At 46.3% G+C, this 12,058-nt stretch overlaps 1 protein-coding gene across 6 annotated transcripts in view; it reads right to left on the reverse strand.

Annotated features, from left to right (window-relative positions):
- Positions 1–1,782: 1,782 nt before the first annotated feature.
- The window catches only part of EFCAB8 (EF-hand calcium binding domain 8), a 70,176-nt gene continuing 59,900 nt past the window's right edge, over positions 1,783–12,058 (reverse strand). For all 6 annotated transcript variants that reach the window (XM_047852318.1, XM_047852317.1, XM_047852316.1 and 3 more), the window contains 5 exons: positions 10,692–10,860; positions 4,872–5,004; positions 3,497–3,701; positions 3,314–3,412; positions 1,783–2,369 (listed from right to left, as the gene is read on the reverse strand). In XM_047852318.1, coding sequence (XP_047708274.1) covers positions 1,944–2,369; positions 3,314–3,412; positions 3,497–3,701; positions 4,872–5,004; positions 10,692–10,860 — 1,032 coding nt within the window. In that variant the 3' untranslated portion in view covers positions 1,783–1,943. The remainder of the gene's footprint in view (positions 2,370–3,313; positions 3,413–3,496; positions 3,702–4,871; positions 5,005–10,691; positions 10,861–12,058) is intronic.

Genomic DNA, 12,058 nt, shown 5'->3' on the forward strand with positions numbered 1-12,058 from the left:
CGGTACATCGTGAGGGGGCGCACAGGAGGCACGTGCCTTCCTGCCTCTTTCAAGAGCAGTGTGGCGGTAGCCCCAGATCCTGAAGAAAGCGACCCAGAGCAGGGCTGAATGCAGCCATCACTGGCGAGGGTCGCGAGGAATTACAGCAACACAGCGATGTCATTTGCTCATCCTGTGAGAAAGGCTGCATTCAAAGCCGGGATGCCAAGGTTACGGGCCGTGTGGGTGTGAGCATATGAGGAGGGAGTGAGCGGGAATCAAGGCTGTGAGGGCACACGTGTGTGTAAAGACAGAAAAACATCTAGAGGAAAATGCACCAAACTGATCTCTGGGAAATAGAATCCAGATGGTTTTTATTGGCTCTTACGCTTTTCGGTATTTTCTTGATTTTTCTATACTCAGCCTCTGCTACTTTTAGAATCAGAGGAGAGCTAAATATAAGTAGTTTTTTAAGGCCAGTGATGCAGAAGGCAGAGAACAGGCAGAGAGGAGCCTGTTGTGGCTGTGTAGACACCTGGGCCTGGGGAGGTGAAGAGGGGCGCTCAGGGAAGCACAGATGACCAGGAGACAGGACACTGGGCCACCAACCCAGCTTCCTCACTCACCAACTCCAGTGTGACACTGGCCTCCAGTTCTCCATCTGGGCTCTAAGCTCCATCTGATCCCGATGCTCCAGAATTATCTGTCCCATATCCCACCTGGGGTTTGGGCCAGGAGAGGCAGGGTGGGAACAGCAGGAGAGACAAAGCATCACTCACATCACCGTAGGTAGAACTCAGCCCCGTCGTGCCTTCTGGGCCTGGGGTTCTGTATCATGGGTGCCTGCCGGTTGGAGGGGTGGCCAGTAAGCCCCCACGGCCAGAGACAAATCCCCACGGGCAGCAGCAGCTAGGGTAGGAGTGGAGACTCAGACTATTATTTTCTTAAGTGCCTACAATGAAACACATGGGCAAAGGCAGTAAAATGTTGTTGTAAGGGGCTGGGTCCTACTGAGAGGAGGATTCACAGAGTCTCGCGGAAGTCTTCCCCTGAGGTTGACCTGTCCTGACCCCTAGTGTCCAGCCAGATGGCCCCTAAGTCAGCATCTGAGGTCCGAGAGGGGACCCTGAACCTCCCTCCAGGTGAGGGCTGTGCACGGGCCTTTAAGAAAATTCCCCGAGGCCTGGTAATTGCCACATCCCATCCCTACCCCTCACTACCCTCCTCCCCCCATGTCCTTCCCTCCCCTCTGGGCAGAGGCCTTGACCCTGCCACGGCTTTTACCACCGCCCTGAGTTCTCCACCCAAGACGCCACCCAGAGCAGCACACAGCAGAAGGATCAAGGGGCTTTGGTTCAGAAAAACCTGGGTCCAAAGGGACAGTCACAGAGCCAGGCCAGGATGCCCCTCCACCATCCTAGAGGGGCAGGACAGTTTGTAAACACAGAGTTCCCTGGGGTGGAGTGCCTGGTGGTGGGGGAGAACAGGCACAAGGCAGGGCGGGAGACAAACCACCTCGGGATGGCTGTGGGGCCTCACTCCAGCCATAAGGCTGAACCAACTTTCAGATGCAAACCGCTCACCCTAGTGGCATGACCCACTGACCACAACACCAAGGAGCCTCCGAGGCCGTGTCCCTATGCTTCACCTGCTGGACAGCTGGGCCAGGCGTCTCGGGGGAGGGGATTCTCCCTGCATCCAGCCAGGGCCTCATCAGGGGAACGCGGCCAATCTCCAAGACAGCCTGGCGCTTAAGGGGGTAAAGGGACACACAGCCTGGCCTCCCGGCCTGGAGGCCTCTGATATCTGCAAATATTTATTTTCTTCTCCAGGACTCTAGTGAAGAAGGAGGTCAATAGAAGGAGGTCTGTATCCTCTGGGCCTGGCAGGGGTGAGCCAGGGACAGACAGGACCCCCATGGGCCTGGTCACTGTGCTGGACGACTGGAGACACGGGGGGCCACCTCAGAACCCGATGCGGGAACTTTTCATGGAGGACAGAAGGGTGGTATTCAGGGGTCTTGAGAGCTGCTTGACGGACGAGGCAACAGGCATGGGGGTGGCCGACCTCTGCACGATGTACCTGGATGCCTGGGACAAGACCGAGGGGGAGGACTGGAGGTACGGGGAGGTGGACAGGCCAGACTCCAGGAACCTGGAGCCTGAGGCTGTCCAGGAGAGGGAGTCGCTGGGAGAGAGGGAGGCAGTGGGCGAGCTGGTCGTGGTGTTGGGCACGGTCTCCCTGTCAGCATCCGGGTCCTTCTGGCGGTTGTGGGTCACCGGGTGGGTGCGCTGGCCCTGCTGCCCCAGGACGTTGTGCAACACAAGGTCAGACGTGTGGGTGGGCGACAGGTTGTTGAAGTGCAGGCTTTGGTAGATCTGAGGTGAAATCTGTGGGGAACAGAGCAGGGGAGTTTGAGGGGTTCACCCAGGACCAAGAGCAGGCTCACGGGGAGGATAGGCCAAGTCTCCAGAGTACCGTGGTTGTCACTGATGTCCACAGCCTTCCGGAACTGCAAGCCCACTGTGCTCCAGGCCCGGCAGCCAGCCCTTCTCCTGGGGTTGGCAACAACGCTTTGAGGTCAGCACTGGACCGTCCCCATCTTAGAATGAGGCCTCAAGCTGGGCCTGATTGAGGCTCAGGTGGGAGGAGCCCCCCAGACAAGCTCCCACCTCTCCTGTCAGCACTCACCAAGCTGCGCTTTGAGGCCCATCTCCAGAAGGCAGGGGTGTGGCCTCCCTTCACACTGACCTCTCCCAGCCCGGGACGGAGGGGTTCTCTCACTTCACTCGGTGCCCATAACAGAGGGAGGAAGTTCTCATAAACGCCCCTATGGCAGATGCCTCTGAAAGAGGCTGGAGTCTGCCCAAGCAAGAGGCTTGCTTAGATGGGGCTCAAAGCTGTCTTGCAAAGTCCCCAGCTCTTTCTTTCCCCAAGCAGAGCCCCCCTTCTGTTCCCTGTGTCTCTCACATGGCACCGGGAGACCCCGTGTCTGCTCTAGAGTAGCCCACAGTACGGAGACTAACAACCAACCAAACGCACAGCCACAGACTTTGGGAAATTCTTTGAAGGCTATCAAAGTCCCGGGTCCACAGAGAATCTCCTCCCATAGGCCTGATGAGGTGTGTCCTCAAAGACAAAACCTGTGTCCATGGCCTTGGCCAGGGCCTTGGCAAACAAATCAACCCAACCAGCTTCATCCCAGAATTCTGTTAAAGGGCTAGTGCTTCCCTCGCCCCCACGAGAGGGCTCTGTGGGCTCAAGGGAGGCTGCTAATGGAGCTGGGATCCCCAGCCTCCAGCATCTCAGGGGAGCGAGCCCCACCCTGCCTCACCTGGTACTTCATCCAGCCATACTGCACGTTGGTGGACCGGCGTCCAGGACTCCGTGACCGGTCCTTAGGCTTGTACGCGGCTCCCACAACTTTGCTCTCCTGCAGGAGTCACGGGCAAGAGTGAGGCCTCAGGGCTGACAGCTGAGGGCCCCTCTATGCCCCCGGGCCCCCACCCAGCCTCACCTGCTTGCCCTTGGACTCCCACTTGCACCAGCTGCTCTCAACGTCTTCCTGGGAGCGCTCTCCAGCCCACGGGGACGTCTGGGTTATCTTCTGTAGGTTGGCCCAAGCTTCAGCCTCCGTGTCTGGCTTCCCATTCAGGAGAGCCACGAGTGCCGCCTCCTCCTGCCGCTGGTACACCAGGGCCTCAGCCAGAGCCCGCTCCTCCCTGATGGAAGGCGCTTTCCTTCATAAGATGCCCTCACACCACAAGCAGCCTTCCCGGGGAGCACAACGGGTTTCTCCCGCCTGGGCCCGATCCTCTTCTACCTTCTTATCCCTCTCCTGAGGTCATACTGCCCAGGACCAACACTAAACAGGTGTCCAATTAACATCAGCAAAGACTAGATTAAACGGACCCCCAACAAGTCCTGAGACCTTTCCTAGCACCCTGAGCTCTTCCCATGGAGGTCTAATACCCCATCTTGATCTTACCTTGTCCCCCAAATGTGGAATATTTAAACATCCTCTCCCTTCCAGGGAAACCCCACCTCTACCTTGTTTGATAACCCCACATAGGACCCTAAAGAGGTATGCCTTGACAAGAGACTAGGAGCCACAAGGACTGTACGGGTGCCTGGAAAACTCCTACTGACATATCAAAACCCAATTCCAGAATCTCTTCTCTTATGAAGCTTCTCTTTTACTTGATCCATCCAATGAGGTGATTGTCCTCTGAGCCATTCCTATTCTTAATAGTCTCATCACTTATCAGATAAAACAACAACCATGAGTTTGCGTGCCAATCTCCCCAAGTGGACTCTGAGTTCTCTGAGGCAGGACTTGTATCTGGACCTCTAGAACCTAGCACAGAGTCTGGGAGTCAGCAGGACATTGATAAATATTTTTTTGGGATGACCCCAAATTATCTGAGACTTGGTCAGGAATAAGAGTGGAACATGGGTGGAGAAGGAACCTGTAGAGGAAAGAAGCAGCAAGCAGCCTGACTTTCCTGTGGACCAGGGAAATAACACAAGTGTGTGTTCAGGACCAGAGCTCTGGGTACTGTCCTACCAAGGACGTCTAGCCACATAGAAATGGCCCCAGCAGGGAAGCCAGCCCTGGCAAATCTGAACCGGGCTCTGGGGCAGAGGCCCATCTAACAGCTTGCCTTTCTATACTTTCTGCTGATTTGTACCACTCAAACTTTCAGTGGACCTGGGCTCTTAGGCCATAGCTGCCACCTGTAGAGTCAAGTTGCCTGCAAGTCCCAAACCTTTGGCCTTTACCAAATATGCCCAGTGCTACCCAACCCAGATGAGGCTGCCTGGGACCTGGGGAGGCTCCCAGCCTCCCCCTCCTTGGGCCAGCAAATACCAGCTGGGCTGTGATAACTCACTGCAGCTCTGAATGGAAGGCCTTCTGGGCAGCAACTACAGTGTCATCCTCCTCCTTTGAGTTTCTTCTCAGTTCAGGATCACCAACCATCTGAATATCCCGCAGCCTTTTCCAGACACTCAGGCCGAACGTCCCTGTGATTTAACCAGAACCAACTCAGTCACAAGAAGTGGCCTACCTCCCTTTCTCTGAACCTGCTACCCCTCACCCTCCACCCTCAAGACTCAGCTAGCAACCCCTTACCATTGGCCCACGCTTCATGATGCTTACCACATGCCAGGCATTATGTCAGCTACTTAACAAATACCTGAAGGAACTAGCCTTAGTCCTACAATACACTTGGAGCTCAGGCCAAAGCATTCTGCCCCACATGTAGGCTGAGATGGAAAGACCTCTGTGGCAATGACTGAGTGATCTTCAGTTGGGCTTAAGTAGCTCATGTGTAAAGTAGCAATGACATAAAGTGATCAGGCACCCACCAGACATGAGATTGGGGTGGCACTAGAGAGGAAAAAGGCTGGAGGAGAAAGCAGGTAGTAATAATAGAGAAACATGAGTCCTGCTTTGGGGCAGGGCGTGGTGAGTAGTAGGCCATTGTCCTGCTCCAGAATTTCTAAAAATTAAAAAATATAGTTAAAAAGTCATATTTTAAAAACTCTTGGGGAGCTGTAGAAGCAAAAAAAGAGTAGATGAACTAGGGGTGCCAGGGTGGCTCAGTCAGATGAACATCCGACCTTGATTTCAGCTCAGGTCATGATCTCACAGTCTTGAGATTGAGCCCTGTGTCAGGCTCCGCACTGGGTGCAGAGCCTGCTTGGGATCCCATCTCTCCCTCTTCCTCTGCTCCTCCCCCACTCGTGCACATTCTCTCTCTCTCTCTCTCTCTCTCTCACTCTCTCTCTCAAAAAAAAATAGATTAACTAAAATTACAGAAAGGGGGATGGTGCCTGAGTGGCTCAGTTGGTTAAGGGTTTGACTTCAGCTCTGGTCATGATCTCACATTTCATGAGTTCAAGCCCTGCATTGGGCTCTCTGATGTCAGCACAGAATCCACTTCAGATCCTCTGTCCCCCCTCTCTCTCTGCCCCTTCCCTGCTTGCTCTCTCTCTCTCAAAATAAATAAACATTTAAAAATTTTTAATAAGAAATAAAAAAATAAAATTATAGAAAGGGAAGAGTCCTTCCAAGAAGAACTGAAATTGAGATCTGATTCCTTCTCTGGGAGTCTGGGCACAGGCTGAGTGAGAATCAGGCTCTGCTTAGGCAGAAGGAAGCTCCTGGAAGCAAAAGAAACCATCAGAGCTTCTGCCAGCCATTCTGGCTGGCAGAATGGGATCAAGTCTAGTGAAATCCCAAATGCATAGACGTGTTTTCCATAGGACATTTGCTGAGCACTAGGGGAGCTGAAGACCTGGAATTTGGGTTAGACAGATAGAATGAGGTTGTTGGGAGACAAAGTCCCACTGGAGGAAAAAAACCTTTGACAAACACAACAGACTTCACCCTTGAGACGATTTCACAATGGAAGATGGAAGAAAACCAAGTCTTCCTGAAGCTGCAACCCAGACCCAATCCAGCTCAGTTCCTGACAGCAGTGAGATGAGCAGCCTTGTACAGAGCAATGAGCACATGTGCTGGAGGAAAATCCATCAACTTCCGTCTCTGTGGTTCTTTTATACAAAGTCTAGAAAAGTCTTGGCTTTGGTTTGAGGAGGGGTTGTTTCATTTTGGGGGGTTTTGGAGAGGTAGGTTTTTTATGCATTTAACATATAAAAAGACAGAAAAGTATAACCTATAATAAAGAGAAGAAATAGGCATTAGAAATAGACCCACAGATAATTCTGACACAGGAGTTAGCAGATAAAACTTTATTGCAAATAGTTATATAAAATGAAGGAAAATATGAACAAAATGAAGGGAAAGAAGGAGAATTTCAACAATGAATTGTATTCTACAGGAAAGAACCAAATCGGTATTCGAGAACTAAAAAAAATATGAAATTAAGAATTAACTGAATGGATTTAATACCAGGCTGCATACAGAAGGAGACAGGACTAACGAATTGGAAGGCAGGTCATCAGAAAACATCCAAACTAGAAGGCAGAGATAAAAAACAAACAAAAACAAAAAAGAAACAAAAAAAAAAACAGAAAGAACAGAACAAAGCATAAGAGCCATATGGGACAGAGTCAAATGTTCTAACATCCATGTAAATTGGAACTCCATAATGGGAGGAGAGAGAGAATGGGCAAAAGCAGTATTGAAGAGATAATATTTGACAACTTTTCAAAACTGGTGAAAAATACCAACCCCCAGATTTAAAAAGATCACTGAACTCCAAGTGGGATGAATACAAATAAAAGCACACTAGGAACATCATAGTCAAACTGTTGAAAACCAAAAGCAGTCAGAGAGAAAAGAAAAATTATTGTCAAAGTAACTTATAGTTGACTTAAAAAAAAATTTTTTTTTTACATTTATTTATTTTTGAGAGACAGGATGAGACAGAGCACAAGCGGAGGAGGGGCAGAGAGAGAAGGAGACACAGAATCTGAAGCAGGCTCCAGGCTCTGAGCAAGAGTTCAGCACAGAGCCCGGCGCAGGGCTTGAACCCATGGACTGCAAGATCATGACCTGAGCCAAAGTCGAACACTTAACCAACTGAGCCACCCAGGCACCCCTACAGTTGACTTTTTGAGAGAAAATATGGAAGCCAAAGACGATAGAAAAGTCTCTTTTTCAATATTGAAAGAAAATTAACTTCCAGCTGAGATTTCTATGCCTAGTAAAAGAGTCTTAACATTTTAAGACAAAATAAATATGTTTTCAGATACAGAAAGCTTAAAGGATCAGTACAGATGGACTCTATAAGAAATAATAAAGGAACTTCTTCAGACTTAAGGAAAATGATAGCAGACAGAACCCCAGTATTTTAAGAAGGAATAAAGAGCATCAGAAATGGTAAATATGGGTAAATATAAAAAGAAATAGGCTGCTTACAGTAACATTAATAACAGTGCCTTGTGGGAAGACATAACATATTTGAAATAAAATATATGCTAGAGATAGCATAAACAGTGGGGAGAAGAAAGTAAGATTCTTGCACAAGAAGTGGTATCAGGTCAAGAGTGTATATTATAACCTCTAAAGAATCTCTAAAGAACACTGAAGAATAATATAAAAACATACAACTAAAAAGTTAATAAGGGAATAAAACAAGATAATTGATTTTTTTTAAAAATTTTTTTTCAACGTTTATTTATTTTTGGGACAGAGAGAGACAGAGCATGAACGGGGGAGGGGCAGAGAGAGAGGGAGACACAGAATCGGAAACAGGCTCCAGGCTCTGAGCCATCAGCCCAGAGCCCGACACAGGGCTCGAACTCACGGACCGCGAGATCGTGACCTGGCTGAAGTCGGACGCTTAACTGACTGCGCCACCCAGGCGCCCCGATAATTGATTTTTTAAGTTTATTTATTTATCTTTGAGAGAGGAAAGCACAAGCAGGGGAGGGAAAGAGAGAGATACACATGGAATCCCAAGCAGGCTCCAGGCTCTGAGCTGTCAGCACAGAGCCCAACACAGGGCTCAAACTCATGACCCACGAGATCATGACCTGAGCTGAAGTCAGATGCTCAACCGACTGAGCCACCCAGGTGCCCCAATAATTGTTTTTAAATACTTGATTAATGCAAAAGAAGAAAGAAAAGGAAGAATAAAGGAACAAAGAATAGAAAAACAGTATCAAGATGATAGACTGAAATCATATAAGTAATTCCATTAATATTTGAATGGACTAAATATACAATTAGAAGGCAAATATTGTCAGGATGAAAAAAAATAAAACTAAATACAATGCTGTTTAAAAGAGGCACATATAAATATAAGGACAGAGATAGGTTGAAAAGTCATGTTGGCAAATGTAATGAACTTCCAGTGGTCAGATGAATAAATTCTGGGGATCTAATGTATAACATGGCAACTATAGTTAACAATACTATATTGTATACTTTAAATTTGCTAAGAGAGTAGATATTAAGAATTCTTACCTTGCACAAATACTATGTGAGGTGATAGATGTATTAATTATCCTGATTGTGGCGATCATTTCACAATGTATGCATATACCAAATCATCATGTTACACACATAAAACACCAGCTTACTCAGTCTTTTTTTTCTATATTTCTATTACTATGTCTTCATAGTCACTAATCCCTTCTTCTGTAGTGTCTAATTTGCTATTAATCCCATCCAGTGTATTGTTATCTCAGACACTGTTATTTTTAATTTCTAATTTCAATTTGGGTCTTTATGTATATATATATATACATATATTATATGTATGTATATTTATATATGTATATATATATGTATATATATATATATACATATTCGAGTTCTCTCCTTAACATTTTGATGTTTTCTTCTACCTTTTGTAACACACGAAGTATATTCATAATATTATAGATTTACTTATATTATATATTATAATATTATATCTATATTTCATATAATACAGATGTAATTTATAATATTACAAATATATACAATACATACTAGTATATTATGTATATTATGTATAAATTATAATACCTCAGGGATTACTATTCTTTGCTGCCTGCTGTCTAATGTCTGGAAACTGTCACATACATTTTGTTCATGTTTTTAGTTGTTTAGAGCGAGAATATAAATCCAGTCCTTGTTAGTCTATCATGTCTGGAACCAACAGAAACAATAGGCAATAGAAACAGACCCAGAAGTGAACCAGATATTAGAGTTATCAAAGACTTTAAAATAGCACTGGCAATATGTTCAAGGATATAAACTATAAAATGAGGAATTCCATCCAAGGACAGGAATAAAATAAAAATAATCAAAGAGTTTTTTACCCATATAAGAGCTGAAAATGCAAGGAAAGGAATAAACCTTTAATAAGAGACAAGAGACCAAGGCTGCTTTCAGCCCTGACAGAGTAATGAGAGGAGGATAAGCCCAGATGAGTGCTTAGTGAACTTTGAACAGCCTCACATGGCATGACATACTATAATTCAGGATGTTCAAGCCACAGGGCAAGTCTGTAGCTACCCACCAACTCTTTCCCTCAGGCCTTCACAGGGCATATAGTGGCAGTCCAGTGAAGGCTGGAGGCAGGGCAGAAGAGCTGAGACATAGACCATGCAAGTATCAAGTGTAAGAAAGCATACGGTGCTTTTTCTGTGATGGCTATAAGGATATATGTATACTTTCTGAAAATTCATCAAGCTGAACCCTTTTGGTTTGTGTGCTTTACCTTATATAGGTTATAACTCAACAATTAAGTTTATTTTTTTATTATATGAGAGAGAGGGAGAGAGTGCACATGAGTGTGCAGGAGAGGTAGAGAGAGAGAATCTCAAGCAGACTCTGCTGTCAGCACAGAGCCCGACATGGGCTCGAACTCACAAAGTGTGAGATCAGGACCTGAGCCAAAATCAAGAGCCAGACACTTAACCAACTGAGCCACCCAGGCACCCCAAGTTTATTTTTAAAAAGAGAAAGGAATGTGCCTTCTCAGATACGTGATTTACAAAAATATACACAGGCAAATAACGTTGGGTGGATGGGTGGGGGGTTAGATGGACAGCTGATGGATGAATGGACACACTGCTGAACGGACAATTGGAAAGGCACATATCCTGTGATACTATTTGAGCAAAGGCAGCTGCTATGGCTTGAAACTCCACCCCATAGGATATAAGGTTTATGCCAGTTTATGCTCTAACAGGGACAGGACCACAATGGGCCATGTGGCACGGCTGAACTTCAGTAGGACCCATACCAACGGTGTCACCGGAGAGTTTCCGAGCCTTGACATTACAGTCCTGGCCAGCACTGATAACCAGCTGGAAGGTATCTACATACAGGATGTCTGCCACACTGTCCAAATGGTCCTTCCAGGTATTCAGAAGCTTGGGAGGAACCAAGGAAATGGTCCGGCCAGCCACAACCTACAGGGGACAACACAGGAGAACTACTTATCCCAAGACACAGTTCACCAGAGGGCACATGACACTGGAGGCAGCAGAGCCCTCTGGAAGGATCCTGGGACACGGTCCCATGGCCCACGTCCCAGGGTCCTAGTTCTAGACATGTTCCCACATTAGCTTTCTGGTGACTTCAGGTAAATCCTGGTACTTCTCTGGCCCTCACTGGTCCCTTTGGTAAAATCATAAAAAAGCATTCGCATATTGCTATATTGTTTACCAGATGTGTCTATACAGATTATTCCATTTGAATGTCATAACAACCTTACAGGATGTGTATGAGTCTCACCATTTCGTAGAGGAGAGAACTGAGCCCAGAGCCACATAGTGGTGAGGCTAGGACAAGAAAAATGGACAAAGGATGTGAACAGACAATTCCCAAAACTATACATGGCCAATAAAATAAGGAAAGATGTCAACATCACTAATAAGAAAAGATAGCTTCATTAAAATCAAAAGAAACCATTTGTATCTAAAAATCAGCCAAAGGTTTGTTTCACTTCGAACATTTATTTATTGAATGCCTTCTCTAAGCGAGGCACTCTGATAGACCCGGGGAACGCTCACTCGGATGAATACCGCTAATAATAAATACTTTATGTTGGCAAGGATAAAGCAGAATAGGCTAATAATGTGCAAAACTCTATAAACTTTCTGGAGTGTAGTTTGGCGGTACACATTAAAAGCCTTGGAAAGATTTATGCTTTCTCCCCATATTATTTCCATGAGATAAATTACCAGATGCACGAACAACTACAAATAAACAAGATTTGTGAAAAGGAAAAATTGTTCTACCATTTTTCTACCTTTTAAACACAGTTTTATTGAGATATAATTCACAATTCACCCATTTGAAGTGCTCGCTTCAGTCATTTTTAGTATATTCACAGAGTTTGCAACCACCATCATGTTCAATTTTAGACCATTCCATCACTCCACAGTTGGTATAAATGGAATCATGCAATATGTGGTCTTTTATGACTGGCTTCTTTCACTTAGCATAATGTTTTCAAGATACATCATGTTGTAGCGTGGATCAGCACATCATTCCTTTATGTATCTGTTCAACAGTTGTGGACATTTGGGTTGTTTTCACTTCTAGGCTATTGTAAATAATGTTGCTATAAACACTCATATATAAGGTTCTGTGTGGACACCTCTT

This window comes from Prionailurus viverrinus, chromosome A3 (assembly GCF_022837055.1).
Source record: "Prionailurus viverrinus isolate Anna chromosome A3, UM_Priviv_1.0, whole genome shotgun sequence".
Classification (NCBI taxonomy): Eukaryota; Metazoa; Chordata; class Mammalia; order Carnivora; family Felidae; genus Prionailurus; species Prionailurus viverrinus.